At 39.7% G+C, this 24,670-nt stretch overlaps 1 protein-coding gene across 1 annotated transcript; it reads right to left on the bottom strand.

Annotated features, from left to right (window-relative positions):
- Positions 1-8,038: 8,038 nt before the first annotated feature.
- LOC116521821 (vomeronasal type-2 receptor 26-like) lies at positions 8,039-16,886 on the bottom strand. The gene is made up of 4 exons (XM_032236470.1): positions 16,266-16,886; positions 11,711-11,938; positions 11,174-11,300; positions 8,039-8,934 (listed from the first exon to the last, which is right to left on the bottom strand). The coding sequence occupies exons 1-4, from the start codon at positions 16,884-16,886 to the stop codon at positions 8,039-8,041; spliced, it is 1,872 nt and encodes a 623-aa protein (XP_032092361.1).
- Between the last annotated feature and the right edge of the window lie 7,784 nt (positions 16,887-24,670).

The raw sequence follows: 24,670 nt of genomic DNA, 5'->3' as shown, positions 1-24,670 counted from the left end.
CATGTGATTCATTCAACAACTGCAGTGTTTCACTTAACAACCATGTCAAAATGGTCAGAAAATTTGATCTAAGTCACCTAACAACCGCTTTCTTTAGTAACAGTAATTTTGGGCCCAATTGTGATCATAAATTGAGAGCTATTGTACAATATGTGGCAGTAACTTTATTATCAAGGCCTTGAACAATGGGATCCTGTTCAAGAAAATATGTTTCCATACATGTCAGAGTGTACACAGAGTGCACACTCTGTGAAACAACCCAGGAGTAAACACAGTAAACAGAAGTTTGTATTTAAATAGTGGTTTATCTATAAAGAATGTATACTTACATTCTTTAGCCAGGCCTCAAACAAACAGCAATCAGCAATTTGCAGCATGGTAACACATATGGAGAGAAAAATTGCCCAACAGGGCCTCTTCTTATCTCCGGGTCTTAAAGTGATATCAGCCGAAAAACGTTGCTGACTCAATCTCAGAATTACATCATTGTAGCAGCTGGTCAGGTCATAAATCATTACCCTGACAATATGGGCACCAATTTGTTCTGCACAATAATAATAACAGTAATCTTATTGGAATATATCTTTTTAAACTATCCTATAGAGCATACATATCTATCCTATAGAGCATACATACAAAGGAGCCGAGGTGGCGCAGTGGTTAAATGCAGCACTGCAGGCTACTTCAGCTGACTGCAGTTCTGCAGTTCGGCTGTTCAAATCTCACCGGCTCAGGGTTGACTCAGCCTTCCATCCTTCCGAGGTGGGTGAAATGAGGACCCGGATTGTTGTTGGGGGCGATATGCTGACTCTGTAAACCGCTTAGAGAGGGCTGAAAGCCCTATGAAGCGGTATATAAGTGCTATATCCCTTTTTAAAGAATGAAGTAATTATAGCCAGATCATTGATTCCAGTAAAGGAATTAATAGAATTAAAAGATACTATTAACATTTCTTAAATCCTTGGTTTCTTCTGTTCCTTGGAACTTTTCAAGAATTTGAAAAGAAGTTAAGGAATCTTGGGATAATGATAGGAGAAATAAGCTGATCCTTAGATAAATTCTACAAACTTTGGCTTAAAAATGGATCATATCTGTGCAATAATGAAAATGTATATACTTCTAACTAAAACAGCATATGCTCTGGAGGGAAAACTCTTTCCTCGTAAGGCTCGGACGGTTCGTAATCTTTAAACATTTTTTTTCTTTTGTTCCAGAGTAGGAGCTTAGAAAGAGAGGCAAAAACAGAGGGAAAGAATGTAACACTGCCATCTAGAGGCTAGAGGTTTGGCAACATCTGATAATACAAAGTTATTGGCTTTGTTTACTGAAAGGGTCAGCGGCTATACAGATGTTTTTTTGAAGGAAAGAGAAAGCTTTGACCTGAAAAACTTTACTGAATTTGTTTGAAACCTAGTAAAAGCCTTGGATGCTTTAGTGCTAGTGTCTATAACCTGGAAAAATGGCCCAATATGAAGAAGAAAAGGGGCTAACATTGTAAAGAATTATGCTAGAAATTCAAAAATTCTTAATAATCACAGAGAGAATTGAAAAGAGACTTGAAATTATAGATCAATATACAGAAAGTATGGATGGAAGAGTTGAGAAAACCTATAAAACAACAATGAAATTTGAGGACAGAGTTCAAAAAACCACAGAGATATATGAAAGTGATGAGAAAATTGTTGACACTGAGAGCAAATCGAGAGTGGAGGGAAATGATAAGTGCAAAATACGGAAAGGAGAGATCGATGAACTGGAACTCTATCTCAGATGTCAAAATATAGATGAAGAAAAGGGAGAAAATTTGGCAGAAACAATGAGAGTAATTTCGACAGAAGCACCAGCGATAACAAAAGTCAAGCTGATGAAAGGAACAGATAAAGGGTTTCAAATTTTTATAAGATATGCAATAACAAGTTATCAATAAGTCCACAGAAGACTTATCAAGAAAACACTTAGAATTCTACTAATGGCAAGAGATATTGGACTGCACTATTTCTGGAAGGATACAGGATGATAATGTGAAATGTCAAAATAAAATTTAGTTAAATTTTGAGTACTATGTATAAAACAAAGTAAGAATAGCTATAGTCAAATAAATAATCAATAATGATAATAAATCATTTATATATACTAGATTGATAATATGAAATTTTATACAAACTGTAAGTGGGGATGATGGAGATGATGTTGAAAAACCTTTTTATAAAAGCTAAATAATTCTATATAGAATAGAATATAAAGATGTAATATCATTGAATGATGTAATGAAATGCCATAATATAAATTTACTTCAAATTTAATATGATTCGTATAAAAAGGATGTAATAATAGCTCTGCTTAATAGATGTTTAACAATTATAACAATTTGTATACATGTAAATTAGATTGATGATACTAATAATGGAAAAACATGGAATTGAAAATTATTAGAGAATGTTATCAATGCTAAAATAATGGAATGACTTAGAATAGGATATAAAAAATCTTTATTATTGGATATATTGAAGATGATATAATGAATCATTATAATATAAATGGATACATATTTAGAATACCTTGTTTAAAATGGAGAAACAATAGTGATAATCATACAAATGAAGTATAATAATAATGTATACAAAGATGTTTGATTGACAATATGTGATTTTTGATAAAGCTCAAGTGATGACTATGGAAAGGACACAGAAAGATCTTGTAACCAATCGACACACTGTATGTAGTTGAAGAGGTTTTTATGTTATATGTTTTGTGCGTTTGTGTTTGTTTGAAAATGAAAATTTTATTTTAAAAAAGAATATTCAAAAGGACAGATGCAGAACAAGAATTATTTTATCAGTTCTGAACTTACAAAAATTTACTTTTCTAATACAATAGCTGTTGAAATTGGACTGTTCATAATTTGGTGGTTTTTAAGAAGGCCATTAAATCATGGATTTTTCTTGGAAACGTTGAAGTAAAATGGCTAAGAGAACCAGCATGAACTACCAATTTGCCAATCACCATGTCTACCATTATTGATATTTTAGAATGCCACAGCAAGGATTATGTGATTGCTTATTGCCATTATCATTTCCATACAAAGGAAGATATGTGTCAAGTGGAAAGTAGAAAAGTATACTTTTAGACAACCAATATAAAGTTATGATTCAGATTGGCATACTGTATATTGATAAAATATTTGAACCCAGTTAAACATAAACTACTGTATGTTTGTGGATCTCATGGCATTCAGTCCTATTCTCTTAATCTTCAGGGATATTCATTCATTCATTCATTCTGCTACTTAGCTGCAAGGACATGAGTTTTTTCCCATTTCCTTGGTTTCCAACATACTTTTCCAATAATAATTACCATTCTCCTTTTTAGCAGTCTAGCAAATAATCTTGTGCTAACAAAAAGCTTAATTAGCCAACCTCTATAAACTACTGAGATCTTTGGGAATTGCAGTGGATTTACTAACATTAAATTTAAGCCTGATATACAGTTCACCAATCAGAACTTTTCTCCAACTCATGCAGTAGAAGAATAATGAAAACATTGTCAAATTTTATTTCCAAAATCATGTCCTCCATTTTTTGGGGGAATTTCAGGGAAACTTATATTTTCAAAATCTGAGATACTTGTACTTCAATATTCGTTCCCATTACTAGTAATTAATAGAATAATAGTGTTGGGAGGGACCTTGGAGTTTTTCTCATCCAACTCCCTGCTTAGACAGAAATTCTCCACCACTTTAGTAAAGTAGCTATCCAATTTCTTCTTTAAAACTTCCAGTGTTGGAGCATTCGCACCTCCTGGAGGCAAGTTGTTCCACCTATTAATTGTTCTGTCAGGAAATTTCTCCTTAGTTCTAAGTTGCTTCTCTCCTTGATTAATTTCCACCCATTGTTTCTTGTCCACCTTCAGGTGCTTTGGAGAATAGTTTAAATCCCTCTTCTTTGTGGCAACCCCTGAGATATTGGAACACTGCTATCATGTCTCCTCTAGTCCTTCTCTTCATCAAACTAGACATATCCAGTTCCTGCAACCATTCTTCACATGTTTTAGCCTCCAGTCCCCTAATCAACTTTGTTGCTCTTCTCTGAACTCTTTCTAGAGTCTCAACATCTTTTGGTCACCATGTTGAGATGTGGCGAGCAAAACTGAAAGCAGTATTCCTGCATTCAGGAATTGTTAATTGTTCTCAATGAAAGGAGAATTAGTGTTACTTGATAGAATTTTGTAATCTCTTTCTGATTATAGGGTTCTGAATATAAATGTTTTTTTCTGTCAACCCTGGAGACATCTTGAAACATCTTCAGGTTGCTAAAGTTAGGCTGGATAGAGCTGTGGATAAGGGAGCAGGGAATAGAGCTAGCTGGGAAAACATGTAACCAAAGAAACATTATTTTTCCTGGGAACCAAGGACACTCTTAGCAGCATTTGATGGGGTGTGGATGGGAGTCATTCAGGTCTGGGAACTGTGGCCTAATTGGGGCATGTGATGGTTGGGTGTAGAGGGGGGGATAAACTTTGGATTTTGAATTGGTTGGGGAAAACTCAAGGAGCTTCAAAGCCGGGTTTTCACCAGCTGTGCCAATATGACATGCCTAATAAATCTATACTTTGAGGAAATTTCTGGCCTTGGAATTTTGATTTCATCTGGAGTGTTCCTTGGAGCCCTGATAGCATCTTCACTATTTGTAAGAGATCTTTAATAAGAATTAGTATTGAGATTATATGATTACATTTATGGCAGTGAGTCAACAATTCTGGCATGAAATGAGTCCCGCATTTACTGTTGGAATTAGGGGAATACTTAATGCATCACACCAATAAGCAAACTGTGAATCATTTCATTATTAACTGTCCCTTCGTATTCAAATGAGGCCTAAAAATAATAATATACCATTTGGGCAAAAAGATGCAGCCTAGTAATCCAGCTGATGAAGCCAAAATGGAGACGATCTCCACGACCACCTTTGTACTCAAATAGGTTGGTACAAATGATATCCAGACAGTACAAAAGACAACATGCTGAAGGTGATAAATTTGGCTTCATTAAAACTGTCAGGTAACTTCCTGGCTAGAAAGGCCACCATGAAGCTAGTAGAAGCCAAGAACCCCATAAAGCCAAGGACAAGGTAAAACATGCTGGCTGAACCTTCATTACATTCTAGGACAATTTCTTCAGCCATGGAGTGAATGTCTGAATCTGGGAAGGGAAGAGAAATTGCCAACCATATTGTACAAATGGTGAATTGTGCTATGGAGCAAGATAGGATAATATTTTTGGCCAATCTGTTCTCCACCCATCTCCTCATTTTGGAGCCTGGCTTAGTGGCCATGAAAGCAATAGCAACAATGGTTGTTTCCCCCGAAATGCAAGAAAGGGCAACGGAAAAGATGATGCCAAAAGCCATTTGTCACAATAGAGATTTCATTTGGCCAGGTTTCCCAATGAAGAGTAAACTGCAGAGGAAGGAAAGAAGGAGAGTGATCAAAAGAATGTAGGTGAGATTCCTATTGTTGGCTTTGACTATGGGTGTGTCCTGCTCTTTAATGAAGATTCCCAACACCAAAGTTGTCAGGAAAGAAAATAAGAGACTAATAGTGGCCAAAGTGATTCCCAGTGGCTCATTGTAAGACAGGAAGGTTGTAGTTTTTAGAATACAGAGATTTTGAGTCTTGTTTGGATAATGATCTTCTGAACATTGGAAATAATCAACTGCATCTGGAAAAACAAAATATCATGGTCAATTTCTACAAATACCAATGTACTGGGATTAAGAGTTAATATAGGAGCTAATTAAGGACATTAATTCAATGATGATCTCTTACTGTATATTTAGTGCCATGCTTTAAGTACACCACAATGTGTAATACTTACACATTGCTTTGTGATTACAATTCTACCCTGTTCTTCTTTTATATATATATATATATTGTCTCCCCTCTCCCTCTCCCCCTTCTTTCATTCACTCCCTCGCTCTCTTTCTTGTACCTTTCTTGGGAAAACCCCTTGTCCTACAAAAGAAAATGGGTTTCATTGGTCTTATCTTTTAATTATTTAGCCCCCATCCCTGAAAGCATGGGAAGGAGTCCCCAGGTTGCCAGGCTGTTCCCCAGAGTAGAGCAGATGCAGTCTGTCCAGGGTAGTTTGCAGGCACCGGCCCATAGGCAGCTCGGCTCGGCAGGGCTCTTGTTTGAGATACGGCAAAGGGTGGAGTGCTGACCCAGGAGGTAAGCAGCCACCCTTGCTGGCCAGTCGCTCCGATGCATCCTGCCCAATGCCTCTTTGTCCGAGTGGACAGCTCATTCCGCCTGGCCATTGCTAGCTGGATGGTAAGGGGCAGTGGGCACGTGGTGATGCTTTGCACGGCCAGGAACTCCTGGAAAGCCGTGGATGCAAACCAAGGCCCATTGTCGAACATTGTCAAACAGTCGGTGGTGAAGAGGCACCGCAAAGCCCGCAAGGTGCTTTCCATGGTGGTGGACAACATGAGAATGAGTTCCACCCAGCAGGCGTATGCATCCACGACCACCAGGAACATCTGGCTGTGAAAGGGACCCGCAAAGTCCAGGTGGAGTCTCGACCAGGGTCCCCTAGGAACCTCCCAGTCCCGGGGTGGCACCGTGGACAGTGCAGGGTGGGACATCTGGCACGAGAAACACCAGGCCACCCAGGCCGCTATCTCATCATCCATGTGGGGCCACCAGACATAGCTGCGAGCTAATGCCTTCATGCAGGCTATGCCCAGGTGGTCCCCATGGAGGCAGATAAGCACCTGATGGCGGAGGGGTGGGGGAATGATGACCCTATCCCCCCCAAAGAAGGCACCCGCTGTGGATGGATAGTTCCAACTGTCGGGTCTTGAAGGGGCGGAACTCCTCTGAGACCCTGCCCATAGGCCAGACCCTCAAACCCCATACCACGACCTGGGAAAGGATAGGGTTGGCTCTGGTGTGGGCCACCACGTTCAAGGCTATCAGTGGGAGGTCAAGGCATGCAAGTGTACGTATACACACAAACACACTTATTACCACCAATATATTTTTATTCATCATATTGAAAGATATTGGAATATCTTTAAGGGGAAAATAAATCCATCATGTGATACTTCAGGTTTTTTTTATTATTATTGACATCTCAAAACATACAAAAAATGATAAACTTTTGGCTTCACATGTACCAGAGATGCTTTAATGTTATGTAAAATAAACTCTCTTTTTTTGCAAGAAGGGTAGTTTTTGCCAAGCTCATAGAATACAGGATTTAAACTCATTCATGTTTACCATAATGCACATTGTATCACTAAAATATTTTTGAGGAATAAATGTAGGAATTAAGAACTGTCTCCTTGAAGAAACTACCTCATGGGAAATGTAGGCAGAACTGCCTTGTGGGAAATGTAGTTCCATAACATGTGACCACATCTGTGTTCCCTGATTGGGCAGCAGGGTACTCTGCCCAGGAAAAGTGATTTATTACTGGTCACTCTCTTTCTCTACCAGACAGCAGCCTTGCATCACAGCATTGGTTAGAGACTATTAATGTCTTTTTACACCACGTGATGGAACCAGGTTAAAGAAGTCAGAAGTATCTTAACACAGAACTGTAAGTTTTGCTATTAAGAGTGCCTGATAATAAACTTGATCTAAAGAGATTCGTACCCATGGAGTTAACTGGCTGCCTGAGCGAGACTTCATTGCCTTGTTTTAGCCGTCAGTCCCCTAGTCATCTTTGTGGCCATTCTCTGTATTTCTTTCTGGAATCTGGACTTTTTAAAAATATTATGCTGATCAAAACCATATCTTCTTCTTTATTAGCTTTTGCCTACTATACTGATTAGGGCTATCATTATCTAACATTTCAAGGAAAAGATTAAGGAAAAATTTCTAGGTTCTGAAATGAACTTCAGAGAACGATTGCTTTATATGTCCTATTGATGGTGATGGAAGGAAGAAGGCAGATCCTCAAATTACGGAGGGGATGACTATATGCTGAAAGTATCCAATGTCATTACATTCAAAGAGTATGGTGTTAAAATCAGTTTCATTTTTTCATTAGTTGCTCCTTCTTATTCAGATTAGGTCTCAGAATAATGATATAGCATTTGGGGGAAAATATGCACCCCAGTAATCCAGCTGCTGAAGCCAAAATGGAGAAGATCTCAACAGCCACCATGTATTTTCCCTTGGCACTCAAATAGGTGGGAACAAATGACACCCAGACACTGCAAAAGACCAACATGCTGAAAGTGATAAATTTGGCTTCATTAAAGCTGTCAGGCAAATTCCTGGCTAGGAAGGCTACAATGAAACTGACAGCAGTCAAGAACCCCAGAAAGGCAAGCACTGTATAAAACATAGTGGTTGAGCCTTCGTTACATTGAAAAACAATTTCTTTAGCCAGGGAATGCATGTCAGAATCTGGGAAGGGAGCAGAAATTGTGAGCCACACCACACAAATGCAGAATTGTGTCAGGGAGCAAGATAGGACAATAGAGATAGCCAATCTATTTCCCACCCATTTTTTCATTTTAGATCCCGGCTTGGTAGCCATGAAAGCAAGGACCACTATGATTGTTTTTCCCAATATACAAGAAAGGGCTACAGAGAAGATGATGCCAAAAGCGGTTTGTCTCAAGAGACATTTCACTTGGTCAGGTTGCCCAATGAAGAGCAAACTGCAAAGGAAAGAGAGCAGGAGAGCAGCAAGAAGGCTATAAGTGAGGTTCCTATTATTGGCTTTAACAATAGGTGTGTCCTGATACTTCATGAATATCCCAAGCACCACAGCTGAGATGACAGAAAAGGAGACTGCAATCACTGCCAAAGAAATCCCCAATGGCTCTTGGAAAGTTAAATACGTTATAGCTTTTTGAAGGCAGTTTTTTTGACCCTTGTTTGGATATTGATCCTCTGGACATGGGAAACAGTCATCTAAATCTGAAAAAGAAACCATTCATAGAAGCATTATTGTTTTGAAGAATCTTCATTTCATTTTCAGTGTGCTCCAATTTTACAGTACAGACTTAATAAGATCCCAGTTTGATAACTGGAATGCCTTTTATATGTTGCTGCCCTCGAAGACCATTTCAAAAAGCATAACTGGTCTGCAATGCTATGGACCTGCAATTATTTCACCTAGCTTTATTATTTCTACATGAGCTATACTCGCTCCAAGTTGCTTACTCTAGCCAATTCAAGTTTTTGGTTATCACCATTCAATCCCTGGATGTCACTAGACCAAACAATAGTGGAGATCACATTTTCTCAATGGTATCTGTCTTTCTCAATAAGTCTGCTAAATAGGGATGTTCCAGATCATTTGTGTTAAATGTTGACATCAGGGAGTTTAGAGTTCTATCTGGTCTATAGCATCCAGCCTTTTCCAACCCTCTTCCATCTGGATTATGAATGTTCCCTACCGTTTTATCTTTGCAGCAGGCTTTGAAACCCTTATTGTTCCCTTAAAGAATTAGCCTAGAATGGAGATTGAGTCAGGAGCCCAATTTGTCTATTAACTGGAGGCAAGGGTGGTTTTTATTATTATTATTATTATACAATTGTATCACAGCGGCCAGTTGTTTCGCCGGATTTGGCATTGGTTACTAGTCGGGCCCCACCCAGGGGCCTAGGACGTCGTAACGTATTTTCATAATATGCGTGCAGATCCAAGCAGTTGGGTGCAAATGCATTTGCATTTGATTGATGGTGATTTGTCAATTTTTAACTGTTTTAAATGTAATTCCAGTGCTTTTGGAATAGCACCCAGTGTGCCAATTACCACTGGAATTACCACTGCTGGTTTGTGCCATAGTAATTGAATTTCAATTTTTAAGTCCTGAAATTTTGCAATTTTTTTCATGTTCCTTCTCGGCGACCCTGCTATCACCTGGTATTGCGATGTCTATGATTGTGACCTTATTTTTCTCAACCAGTGTGATGTCTGGTGTATTATGCACCAGTATTTTGTCGGTTTGTATACAGAAATCACACAAGATCTTGACCATCTGATTTTCTGTGACTGGCTCCAAGTTGCTTACTCTATGCAATTCAAGTTTTTGGTTATCACCATTCAATCCCTAGATATCACTGGACCAAATAGTAGTGGCGATCACATTTTCTCAATGGTATCTGTCTTTCTCGATAAGTCTGCTATATAGGGATGTTCCAGGTCATTTGTGTTAAATGTTGACATCAGGGAGTTTAGAGTTGTATCTGGTCTATAGCATCCAACCTTTTCTAACCCTCTTCCATCTGGATTATGAATGTTCTCTATCCTTTTATCCTTGCAGCAGGCTTTGAAACTCTTATTGTTCCCTTAAAGAATTAGGCTGGAATGGAGATTGACTCAGGAGCCCAATTTGTCTATTAACTTGGGGCAAGGGTGGTTTTTATTATTATTATTATAATCATTTGTGTTTCTAAAGACTCTGGTAAGCCACTTGGGGCATTATATATGATAAGAAGCCATATACACTTCAGAATCAATCAATCAATACAAGGGTGGGCTTCAAAAATTTCAGCAACAGGTTCACTGCTCCATTGCTGGGTAGGTTTTCCATGGTGGGCATAGCCTTGTCAGCCTCCTGCAGCACACAGGGTGTGTGTGTATGTGTTACCCTCCCCAAGCTCTGGGGGCTTTTCTTGAGCCCGGGGAGGGCAAAAACTGCTTCCCCTGGGCTCCAGAGGCCCCCTGGAGGCTGGAAACAGGCACATTTCTGGACTTCTGGAACCTCCGGAAGGCCCATTTTTCCCCCTGCCTGAGCCTCCCTGTGGGCCCTGCACTTACCTGGCATGATGAATGGACTACGTGGAGACTCCTGGGAGGGAGGGGCAGGGTGGCCATGGCCAGGGGTGGCATTTGGGAGTTCGCTGAACTGGGCAGAATCCTAGCTAGAGGATTGCATGAACCCATGCAAACCCCCCAAAGCCCACCTCTAGATCAATCAATCATATGGATAGAATAGGAAGTAAAAGCAAGTTAAAACTATGCAAAAAATTACCAATGCAAAATTATGAAGTATGAAAATAATTCAAATGTTCATTACTTCACATTAATATGATGTGAAGCTCAAGATTTTCAATCCCATAATATTTATTAAAATATTTATTTATTAAAAATAAGCCCCAATTTGTATTTATTATATCATTAATATATTTAATATAATCATTTGCTTACCCAATTTGTCAGCTATCTTCCCTTCTGGACATATTTTACAGTCATAGCAACAGGATAATTTTCCTTCTATTTTTATCTTGCTATGGCCGAGAGGACACTTCTTGTTACAGATGGAAAGAGGTAATGCCTGTCCGTAAATAAATCAGAATTCCACAGAAATAAATTATTTTGGGTGGATTGTTCTTTTCATCAATTATACATATACATTCATCCTATACCTATAATCCAAACATTGCTGTTGCATTTTCCAGGTGTAAATTCAGGACTGAATCTTCAATTGCTTCCCATTTCATACATATTACATGAATCAATTGATCATTCCTAATAATTGTATTCTAAAGAGCAATTTGGAACAATGTTGGAAAATATTTAACTCTGTATCCCTCTGAGTATGCCTTTCTTGAGCTCCCTTTCTCTCTCTCTCTCTCTCTCTCTCTCTCTCTCTCTCTCTCTCTCTCTCTCTCTCTCTCTCTGTGTGTGTGTGTGTGTGTGTGTGTGTGTCAAATCAAATCTACTATGGTCTTTGAAAAGGCATACCTGGTTAAATATGAGAGGCCAAACAGCTTCCTTGTCAGAAATGGTGAATAGCTTTTCTGGGGGAGCCAGGGGGTCGGTCTTTCCAATTTGGACTTTCAGAAAGGACTTGTTTGGAAATGTGGCCCAACTGAAAATATCAAATCCAGTTTCTAATTCCCCGTTGGGGCTAAAAGAAACCTGTTCTCCAGCACTGTTGTTAAAGGAGACTTGTTGCAAAAAATGGTGGAGCTAAAGGACGTGGACAAAAAAAAAGATAGAGAAAACCAGGAAAGGTATCAGGAATGTTAGAAGTGGGTTTGAAGATTTCAATTTGTTTCTTTCAATTTGGCCTAGGCTTAATGCTACATAAGCTCAGTCTACACCTCAGTCTACACAATTTCAACTTGGAAAAGAAATATGCTTTTATTCAATGCATTTTCTATTGTCAGATGAAAAATTATCAGATGAGCATTGGAGCAGAAAATCAAGAAAGGGATGGATGTGAGAAATCACTTTGCTTTGACTATTTTAGAAATTGTGACTTAAGTTTTGTGGCATAAAGTATAAGAAAGATATAACTCAGTGAGACAGAGACATCTAGGACAAGTTGGCTTTTAATGCCATACATGGGTACTGTAAGTTTCAACTGTTTCAGATGTTACCTTTTTTTTTGGGGGGGGGAACCCAAATTAAATTTAAATTTTTGTACATGTGATTCATTGACAAATTTGCTATTCCTTTGAGGGGGATGAATTTGCTTATTATTGATGGGGATGCTTCGTTGGCAGAGGAGCTGAATCATTTATTTGCTTGATGTAGAGACATCAGAGACAGATAAAATTCAGCTACCATACCCTTGTAGTCCCCACCTCATTGGGGAGGAACAGTAGGAGATGAGCATTTTGAGGGCTGTGGACCCCAGTAAGGCTGCCAGTCCTGACTGTATCCCTGGCCTAGTGCTTGGAGACTGTGCTGATCAGTTGGCTGGAGTCTTTACCAGGATCTTCAATTAGTCTTTATCGCTTTCCATCATTCCACCTTCCTTGAAGGCTTCCACCATTGTTCCACTGACATAGAATTTCCCTTAATGATTACAGACTAGTGCCACTCACTTCTATCATCATAAAGTGCTTTAAGAATCTGGTCTGTTGCACATCACTTCTGGATTTCCGTATACATTTGATCAATACCAGTTTGCATACGGAACAAATAGATCTGCAGAGGATGCTATAGCCATCACTTTTCACCCTGTTCTGACATTTGGAACAACAACAGGGGAGGGAGGGCTGGCAAGGTGAGGATGCTTTTTGTAGATTTTAATTCTGCATTTAGCACAATCCTTCCACATAGACTAGTGCCTATACTTAATTAAATCTGCATTTGGATTACTGATTTCCTGTCTGGTAGGTCTCAGAGGGTCAGATTAGGTAACATACCTCCTCTGTCCTTATTCTGGTACACGACAGGGCTGTTGAGTCCCTTACTCTTAAGGTGACCAGACGTCCCGATTTCAGCGTGACAATCACGCTTTATAACAATTTGTCCCATTTCCCGGCAAGTTTTTAAAAAGTCCCGATTTTCCAAAAGAAAGAAAAACAATTTTAAAAAGGACGCCATTAAAAAAAAAGTTTTTATTTTTCTGAAGTGTCGTTTCCAATGTGGCCTTTAGAAGGCAGTGGTTTCCCTCTCTCCACTCAGCTCGCTCACAGGCCCGACGAGGGGCAAGTCTCCATCCCCTACTGCGCGTGCCAACATGTGACGTTTTTCTGCAGGGAGAGCGACAGCTTTCCGGCGGCAGCAGCGCGGCGAGGAGGAGGCTCGGTCCCGGGCCAAGCGGCTCAGCCATCAGAAGGTTTTTTTTTTGCCAGCTTCTCTTGAGCACCGCTCTTCCTGCAGCCATTTGTGTCTCTTTCTCCTTTTTGTCCTTTCTCCTCCTTCCCCCCCAAAAGAGAATGAGAGGGAGAAAGAAGAGGTGGTGGGATAGTGGGATCCTTCCTGCTTTCTGAGCTTGGTGAAGCAAGGATCCCACTATCCCACCACCTCCTCTTTCTCCCTCTTTCTCCTTTTTGTCCTTTCTCCTCCTTCCCCCTCCCAAAAGAGAATGAGAGGGAGAAAGAGGAGGTGGTGGGATAGTGGGATCCTTCCTGCTTTATTTTCTGGATTAATTGGTGGAAATGTGCTCTCATTCATGATCCATTCCTATGACTTTGTGTATGTCCTGGAATAGCAATAGCAATAGCAGTTAGACTTATATACCACTTCATAGGGCTTTCAGCCCTCTCTAAGCGGTTTACAGAGTCAGCATATCGCCCCCACAGTCTGGGTCCTCATTTCACCCACCTCGGAAGGATGGAAGGCTGAGTCAACCTTGAGCTGGTGAGATTAGAACCGCTGAACTGCAGATAACAGTCAGCTGAAGTGGCCTGCAGTACTGCACCCTAACCACTGCGCCACCTCGGAATAAATGTACAATAGTTATTGTTTCTTTTTCCATCATATTTTTCTTACAAAAAGATGAAAAGGATTGTTGATGGAGCTACCTGGCATTTGGAAGGCAGGATTGCTTAGGTAGACCTCGACTTATGCCTGGTAACTGAGTGACTGTTAAAAGTTATGACAGACTCCTCCCTCCCTCTCAAAAGGTACAATCTGGTTCGAAGTTCTGATGCCTCATGTCTCCCCTGCAGTCACTCCATAACTGACCCACATTTATAGCCATTTGCAGAATCTTGTGGATATATGACTGTGACTTACATTTTTAAGAATTCTATGCACAATACTTTGAAATGTATTGTGCATAGAATTTTTAAAAATAGTTTTACTTCAATTAATTCTGTGTGGAATAGTTTGAAATGTTTTATTTTAATTTATTCTGTGTGGATTCTTTTTTAAATTGTCTTAGACTATTTAAAAAAGATTCTATTCAAAATAAATTGAAATAAACCATTGACAAAAGTGACTGATGACCATTTTTCACACTAAGCGACTGTTGCAGCATCCTCATGGTCACATGATCAAAATTTTGATGTCTGAAAACAGATTCGTATTTATGATGGTTTCAGTGTCCTGGGGTCATGTAATTACCTTTTATGACCTTTTGACAAAATATAAAATTTTTAATCAAGTTCCCCCCCCCCCCCCCGGTCAATCGTATCCCTCTTTACCAATCTGAAAATCTGGTCACCTTACTTACTCTATAGTTTTTATGTGCATGACTGCATTCCCACTCATGCAAGCAATACTATTATTAAATCTGCAGATTATACAGTAGTGGGATGAGTCTGCCTATCGAGATGTGGTGGACCGGTTGCTTTCATGGTGTGCAGGCAATAATTTGGTCCTTAACACCAATAAAACCAAGGAGCTTATAGTGGACTACAGAAGGAATAGATCTGACATCCAGCCCTTGATTATCAATGGAGACCAAGTGGAGCAAGTGGCCAGTTTTAAGTTTTTGGGTGTTATCATAAAAGAAGACCTGATCTGGGGTGTTCACATTGCAGCATTGGTCAAAAGGACCAAGCAGAAATTATACTACCTGAGACTTCTCAGGAAAGAGCAACTGAATTAAAAATTACTGGTGACCTTCTGTTGCTGCATTGTAGGGAATATCTTTATTTACTGCACCTGTGTGTAGTTTGCCAATTACACAGTGGCAGATAGGACAGAGCTCCAGAGGGTTAACATCGTTGCCCAGAGGATCATTGATTGCCCACTCCCTCTTTGGAAAAGATTTATAGCTCCCATTCCTTTAAAAAAGTTCAAACAGTTTTTAAGGATCCATCTCACCTTGGGCACCCTTTTTTTCAACTATTGCCATCGGCCAGATGGTACAGGACAATAAAAACAAGGAGAAATAGGCTGAAAAATAGCTTCTATCCCAGATCAGTAACTATACTGAATTCTACTGTATAGTGCAATATTAAAACAATATCAGGGGTTTCCAATTCAACTGTGTAGAATGTGAAGGATGTGTATTTTAGTTTTAGTTTTAATAGTTTTCTTATATATGATGTACACCGAAGATGGCATTTAATTTTGTTGTACAAGGTGCAATGACAATAAAGTAAACTTTCAGTTTTACCTTTAACTTTAAGTAATACTATTCCTATTTTCACAAGATTCTTATTATTTTCCCATTATTATAATTCTCTTCAAATCAATGTCTAAGGAGATTCCTTTTGAAAGGAATTTTGAAAAAGCACCTTTGCGACCTTTGAATCTTACTAACTCCAAAAGTCAGCTGTTGGGGAATAAAAATGGTATTCAAAACCAGAGTAGTTTTCAAGTTTCTGCATTAAAAGTTTTCAAACATAATGGACTGAATAAGATCCTGCCTGTGCCAATTTAGACATTAAATAAAGTTGACATGTTACATATTTCTAAGTGTTTTTACAGATAACATTATATTTATATTTATTTTTTATTTTCTTTCATATGGAAATATCAAGTACTTCCATACAGATTTCAAAACTACTATCTAAGTATCAAAGCATTATAATAGTTAAAACAAACAAAAACCCAATTTCCTGTTGTTATTCTTGATTTTCACCAAATTTCTCATTACAAAAATTACCTGCCAAATTGATTGGAGGATGAGCTTCCATCTCCTCTGATTCATTTTTTGTCCCCTTTTGAGTTTGGCAGAGCGCATGGCCTTCAGAGCATGTGCCACAGCATAGACTGCATTGTAGAGACTGTAACTATGTCCATTCATGGTGGTGTCAAAGACAGAATTAGGAAGAGTCTCCAGCTTCTCTTCTCCAGTGCAGATCCTTTCAGCATTATAATCTGTAATATCACTGGAGAAGGAACATTCAAATGCATCTTTCCAGAAATCCCTAATGAAACCATCTTCTTTGTCAAAATTTGGGCTTCTCTTCTGCATAAATTGTTGGAATCCAGTCAGTTCCTTTGTGTGAATTGCAAAGGAAAGAGCACCATGAAGAAAATCAATGTGGAACTGTCTTTGCATCAGAATGGATGTGAATTCCACCTGGGCTGTCATGATCCAAACCTTGGCCTGTCTTTCTTTTGGAATATTATCAGCATTGAAAAAATTCATCATTAGTCTCAAAGGTACCAAACCTATAATTTCAGCACTTAAGATAACTGCAATGGCGGTACTTTCCATGATCACCTTGAATATTTTACCTGTGTCTTCGATCCACCCAGCAGCTGCATTACCATATATCATCGGGGGAAGACATTCTATAAAGTTAAAGCAGATTCCTCTCTCTGAAAACATGGAAAGTCTCTTTTGAATGAACCTGTCCCTATCTTTTTCATACATAGAAACTAACCCAACCCAGGTCCATCCAAAATACAACAACAAGTGCAGTAATACTTTAAATTGATGGGTTTCATCTGGGAACATCCATTTGACAAATGTTGCTGTTTCAGTATTTACCAATGGAGTGGATCCATAGGAGATCTAAATGGAAAAATTCAGATGAACATAGGAATAAAAAGATTCTTCCAAAATATAATAAAAATAAAAGCAAAATATCTGTGTTTATTTAATCCAATATCTGGTTTGAGTGGGATACCAAAATGGGATGCTTAAAAATTAGTTTTTACATGACATCTGCAATGTTGCACAAGAAGCAAAAAGAGACAAGCTATTCTTCATGTCTTATAACTTAATCATGATCTTGCCTCAAATATTTATTTTCAATTATCCAACTTTTCAATGTAATAAATAGCTGGTGAACTTCTCATATTGATCCATTTTTTTCTCACCTGGGGAAATTTGTAGTTGCACAGAGAGATTGCCATATTGTGACAGGTGTTACTACGGGCTCCTCCAATGATGACTACTGTGTTGGTCTGGTTATTGCATTTGTAGTTGGGTATAAATTTATCCTTTGTAGATATAAATTCCATTGCTAAATGATAAGTTGTACTTTCCACAGTATAGTCAGTAGCAATATGGAAGCCAAGGCTAATGTTGGGTAAGATCCCAGACAGTTCATTGATCTCCTTTACAGCAAATGCCAGAGCCAAAGTGTGCTGGTAATTATGAGTGACGAACCTTTAGTGAGAGTTGGAAACGATGACAATATATTTCTCTTTCAGAATTGGACAGCTGTTTTAATTGATACATATGCTTAATTTATAAAGTATACATACATAAAGATATAATAAATTAGTGCTTATTGTTTGTTCTGGACACCTGCAATTTAGTCACTAACAAATAGACCTAGATTGTATCAAGTAGGACCTAGTTGTGGCTACTTAACATTGAGCTAATGTAGCATTTAGTCAGACTATATTTGAAATACTTTGTTCACTTCTGGAGACCTCTCTTAAGAAAATATATTCATTAGATTGAGTGAGTCCAGAGATGGGCAACAAAAATGGTGCAAGAGCTGAGAGACAAAACATCAGGAAATACTAGAGGATGTGAATATATTCAACCAAGAGGACAGAAGGAAAGGCTGACAGAAACCCTTAAATATATTGAAGAGTGTGAATAAGGTTCTAGAAGGCAGTATTCTCAATATTACTTAAAACATAAGTACATGACCCCCATAATCTCACAGTGACAGGAGGAAAGTTCAAAATTAATTTTATAGTAGTGGAATCATAACCAACTGCCAGAGGAGGCAGTGGATCAATCACCAGTAACTGAATTTAAACTTGCTGGGAATAAATACATGTCCATCATCAGACAAAATATTTTTGCCATCAATTTTCTACATTACTTATCTGATTTCAATATTATCTCTGTCTTATCTGTATTTTCTGAGAAAAGGAAGCCAATTCTCTTTTCACACCCTTTGTCTATGATAGCCTAAAATATGCACTAGAGGGTTTCCTGTTTGATATCTATGTGAAATGAATGAGAAAAAAGCTCAAGATTAACCAGAGAGTTTCTGCAACATTTAGATTAGACAACCTTTTTTAAATTTTTAACAAGGGATTTTGTTGAATGAAGGAACTTTCCTGGAGAGATTGAAATTCATATATTTTATGTTCAAAATAATAATATTCATCTCAATCTTAACATCAGTATTAGGATAGGTCTAGAATTTTAAAAAAGGACTAAATACGGTCATTGGAACAGGTCATTCCAACTGACTAGCAACCAATACCTTTAAGGATAAAAGGAAAAGAAAATGCAGCTTTTTGGTGGCAATGTGGGGGAAGATGAAGTTGTGGTTTGAGGAGGAGGAAGAGTAGTTGGATACTTACAGGTACTGATCAAGGACTTCAGAAGAAGGAGGGCTTTTAAAAATGATTTCATTTGTAAGAAAGAAAACCTGATAAATAATAGCAGCAATAATTAAATCTCCAGACTGATAATATTTATGAACAATTGGCAGAGGACTACTAAGTTTACAGGTGCCGGGAGGGGAAATGCTCATCATAGTTTGGAAAAAAAGTAAACTAATGTTCTGAATATAACCAATTCATTGTAATATGTGATCATTGTAGACATCGAACAGTAGCTCTTCGTTACCACCAAACTGAGGATGACTAACTATATCTAACTTTTAAGATAATGGATTTTATCTGAAGTTAAGAGATAAAGAGAGCTGGAAGGGACTTTGAAGGTCTTCTAATGAAAAACAAATCATTTTTCTCCCTACAGCCATATCTGTATAGCCAGGCAGATATTAATAGAATGCATTGTCTTATCCGAGGCCATAGATTTTACCGTGTTTGCTAGAGTTCCCTTAAGATTTGGAGCAGAAGGGATCATAACTATCCTTAATTACTAATCAGTACCATCATTTGCAATGGTGCTTTGAGGAATACCAGAAAGAAGCATGTTTATCATATCTCAATAGACACTGCTGCACTGCTATGAACCTTTGAAAGATGTGAAGAACAAATGGGGGGATGAGAGTTCATATGCACAGAAGAAAACAAACACAAGTATAGAACAGAGTATGGAAATACTTGATGAATACTCCGATCATCAAAGCCAACAACCGCAGCTTCTTCTATACTCTCCTCCTCTCCCTTCTCCTCTCCTTCCTTTGCTCTCTACTTTTCATCGGTTGACCCATGAAGGTGACGTGTCTCATTCGACAGACTTCTTTTGGGATCATCTTCACTGTAGCTGTTTCTTGTATGTTGGCCAAAACCAACACTGTGGTGTTTGTGTTCATGGCCACCAAGCCAGGATCAAGGATGAGGACATGGGTTGGGAAAAGTCTAGCCCTTTCTATTGCTCTCTCCTGTTCCTTGATTCATTTTTTTATTTGTACTGGGTGGTTAGCAACCTCACCCCCTTTCCCAGACGTGGATAAGCATTCCTTCATTTCTGAAATCATTGTGGAATGCAATGAAGGGTCAGGTGTTGTGTTTTATAGTGTTTTCTCTTTTATGGGTTTCCTGGCTATAGTCAGTTTTATTGCAGCTTTCCTAGCTAGGAATTTACCAGACACATTCCAGGAAACCAAATCTATCACATTCAGCATGCTGGTTTTTTGCAGTGTCTGGTTGTCTACATTCCTACATGAATACCAAAGGCAAATATATGGTAGCTGTGGAGATTGCCCCTCAAACGGAATGGGGAAATCAATTCAGCCAGGAGCAGATGGGGCGGGGAGAATTCTCCCCCTAGCCTGCCACCAATGTTCGGGCTGCAGCCTGCGAATCAAGTCCCACCAGGATGGGCTGTCTTTCCGGGCCATGGGTGGATGCAATACCAATGGACGCCTGCCCCTCCTCAGCAGATGGCACATTTTCACATAAGTGGCCTGTGGAAACCCCAGGGTCTGAACTCCCAACCGGTTCCAGTCCCAGCCACAATGTCCCAACAGAGAGAACCAGAAGACTCGTGAGCAGCTGAGCTGCCCTCTTCCTCACCCCACCCACGCTGGAAAGAAATCAGCATCAGGGATGGCGGTTCCCTCCCCCTTCACAAAGAAGTGGGTGGATCTTGGAATGCTCATAGGGGGGGGAGCTCCCCCTTCCAAAGATGATTCAAAGATGACTGCCAAGCTAATCACCAACTTGGTGAAGTTGCAGATAGGGTGCCACTATGAACTTCTCAGATTCATGGTGGTTAAAGAAAGCATGAGCAATTATCTTGGGGCTTGAATGGCTGGACAAGTGGGCACCGACCATAAAGTGGGAGGAAGGTGTTCGAAAATCGATCATAGGCTTTGGGTGGATGTTCCTCCTTAAGCCAGAAGGCCATCCGGGTATTATCAAACCCATCAAAGCTGACCACCCAGACCCTGCAGACCCTCCAGCAGACACTAAACCCCCAGGAATCCAGCAAATAGCAAAAGAATATTGAGATCTCACAGGGGTTTTCAGTGAGGAAGATTGCAACTATCTTCCCCTCATTGACCACCAATTGTGCACTAGAATTCATGCCTACCAAAGCCAAAAATGTATTCCATGACTACTAAAAGGATTGTGGAATTAAGGAAGTATATTGACGTTAATTTGAAGCAGGGCTTTATCCCACCAACTAAGTCAAAAGTAAACCCCCCCCATGCTTTTCAAAGAGAAGAAAGATGGGGAGGGTATGTCTCTGCATTGATCTGTTAATGCCGTAACCTCAATCCTTCTCTTTTCTACTGTTCACTAAGTCAGTTTTCGACTAATCTGTTTCTGGGAAGATCTTTTTTCCCATTAGTGCTTCTGGAGTGTGGGTACTTTGGGTCTGTCTGCCATTGCTTTTAAAAGTTCAAAAGACACTTTTTAATATTTATTTGTTGAGGACTAACCTTTACTGTTTCTACTCCCACCATGATCCACACTTGATGTTTATCATTATGGCTAGAATAATTTTAAACTGCAGCAACAGACATGAAAAATTCTAAAACATATATCCCAAGAACCATTTCTTATATTAATCAGATAGTATTACAAGAGGAAACAGCATCCCAATATCTAAGGTCTATGGGAACAGCCAAGAATTCATGGCTTTCCTGAATTCCAAAAGAGTTGGGACATAAAATCTCCCAGCAATGTTGTTCCATACATGGAATAAAACATCTGGAAAGGCCTATTCTTCAATCCTGACTCATGGTATTTCCTAAGAGAAGGTCCACACAAGAAGTGTATTCTTCCAGATCTCATAGGCAAGGCAGATATAATTAGAAAAAGGGGGTCCATAGTTGCCATATTCTGTGCCCTGCTTAATTTGAAGGGCAACATCCAACTTGAATTGCAACCAGTGTAATTAGACATAATGTATGTAACTTTTGAAGTAGTTCTGTTATATCCCTTTCAGTCGGGTTTCAGGCCTGGTTACTCCACCGAAACTGCTTTGGTCGCGCTGACCAATGATTTCTGGCGGGCCAGGGATAGAAGACATTCCTCCATCCTGGTGCTCCTTGACCTCTCAGCAGCCTTCAATACCATCGACCATGGTATCCTTCTGCGACGATTAGGAGAGGTGGGAGTGGGAGGCACTGTGTTACGGTGGTTCTCCTCTTACCTCTCGGATAGGTCGCAGTCGGTGTTGGTTGGAGGACAGAGGTCAACCCCTAGGCCCCTAAAGTATGGGGTGCCTCAGGGCTCGGTCCTGTCCCCCCTCCTATTTAACATCTATATGAAGCCGCTGGGTGAGATCATTCGTCGGCACAGGATCAAATATCACCAATACACGGATGATACCGTTTTATCTGTCTGCCCCGTGCCAACTCAGCGAAGCGGTAGAAGTGATGTGCCAGTGCCTGGAGGCTGTCAGGGTCTGGATGGGAGTTAACAAGCTGGCACTCAATCCAGACAAAACCGAGTGGCTATTGATGTTGCCCCCCAAGAACAGACCAGATATTCCATCTCTCAGCCTGGGGGGTGAAACTCTTCACCCCTCAGAGAGGGTCCACAACTTGGGTGTCCTCCTGGATTCTCAGCTGACATTAGAATACCATCTGTCAACTGTGACCAGGGGGGATTTTGCCCAGGTTTGCCTACTGCACCAGTTGCGGCCCTATCTGGACCGGGAGGCCCTTCAAATGGTCACTCATGCTCTCGTCACCTCTAGGCTTGATTACTGTAATGTGCTTTACTTGGGGCTGCCCCTGAAGCATGTTAGGAGACTACAATTGGTCCAGAATGTGGCTGCGCGAGTGATATCTGGTGTACCTAGGTACACCCATATAACACCTATCCTCCGCGAGCTGCACTGGCTTCCCATCGGTCTCTGAATGCGCTTCAAGGTGCTGGTTGTTACCTTTAAAGCCCTACACGGCTTAGGACCTGGATATCTACGGGACCACCTTCTGCCATATACCTCCTAACGACCCATAAGATCTCACAGGCTGGGCCTCCTTCGGGTACCGTCGACCGGGCAATGCTGGTTGGCGACTACTCGGGGGAGGTCTTTCTCTGTAGCTGCCCCGGCCCTGTGGAATGATCTACCCGCAGAGATCCGGAGCCTTCCCATTCTCTCGGCCTTCTGGAAAGTCATTAAAACCTGGCTGTTCCGGCAGGCCTGGGGCTGTTGACCCCAAATACAGTCCAGCCCCATTTAGAACGGAGTGCATGGTGTGTTTTTTAAATCTATCTTTTCTTTTCTTCTATTTTATTTTTTCTTCTTGATTTATTTTGTACTGTAAGCCGCCCGGAGTGCCACAGAATTGGGCGGCATATAAATGCTATTAAACTTATAAACTAAACTTAAACTTATAAATTAAAAACATGAGGTTGTTGAGCAATTCTGTATTTCTGTATTCTTATTTTGTACATTTATACCCCTAATCCTACATGGACAATGATCCTTTATTAAGGATATGGAGCCGTTCATATAATTTTTAACTCAATAGTTGTATGCTTACCCCACATCTCTTTCTCTCTGTGTGCCTCTATCTACCTCCCTCTGTTTCTATGTCTCTCTCTCTCTATCTGTCTCCCTCTGTCTCCTTCTCTCTCCCCCCTCTCACTCTCTGTATGTCTCTCTCTCTGTCTCTGTCTCTCTCTCAATGTCACAAACACATGCACGCATGCACGCACAGGCATGCATGTATGCGCATACACACAAACACACTTATTACCACCAATATATTTTTATTCAACATATTGAAAGATATTGGAATATCTTCAAGGGGAAAATAAATCCAACATGTGGTCCCTCAGGTTTTTTTATTATTATTGAGATATCAAGTCATACAAAAAATGATAAACTTTTGGCTTCACATGTACCAGAGATGCTTTAATGTTATGTAAGATAAAATCTCTTTTTTTGCAAGAAGGGTAGCTTTTTGCCAAGCTCATAGACTGCAGGATTTAAACTCATTCATGCTTACCATAATGCACATTGTATCACTAAAATATTTTTGAGGAATAAATATAGAAATTAAGAACTGCCTCCTTGAAGAAACTACCTCATGGGAAATGTAGGCAGAACTGCCTTGTGGGAAATGTAGTTCCATAACATGTGACCACATCTGTGTTCCCTGATTGGGCAGCAGGGTACTCTGCCCAGGAAAAGTGATTTATTACTGGTCACCCTCTTTCTCTACCAGACAGCAGCCTTGCATCACAGCATTGGTTAGAGACTATTAATGTCTTTTTACACCACGTGATGGAACCAGGTTAAAGAAGTCAGAAGTATCTTAACACAGAACTGTAAGTTTTGCTATTAAGAGTGCCTGATAATAAACTTGATCTAAAGAGATTCGTACCTATGGAGTTAACTGGCTGCCCGAGCGAGACTTCATTGCCTTGTTTTAGCCGTCAGTCCCCTAGTCATCTTTGTGGCCATTCTCTGTATTTCTTTCTGGAATCTGGACTTTTTAAAAATATTATGCTGATCAAAACCATATCTTCTTCTTTATTAGCTTTTGCCTACTATACTGATTAGGGCTATCATTATCTAACATTTCAAGGAAAAGATTAAGGAAAAATTTCTAGGTTCTGAAATGAACTTCAGAGAACGATTGCTTTATATGTCCTATTGATGGTGATGGAAGGAAGAAGGCAGATCCTCAAATTACGGAGGGGATGACTATATGCTGAAAGTATCCAATGTCATTACATTCAAAGAGTATGGTGTTAAAATCAGTT

The sequence above is a fragment of the Thamnophis elegans genome, chromosome Z, assembly GCF_009769535.1.
Source record: "Thamnophis elegans isolate rThaEle1 chromosome Z, rThaEle1.pri, whole genome shotgun sequence".
NCBI lineage: Eukaryota > Metazoa > Chordata > Lepidosauria > Squamata > Colubridae > Thamnophis > Thamnophis elegans.
This window is presented reverse-complemented; position numbering and strand designations above follow the sequence as displayed.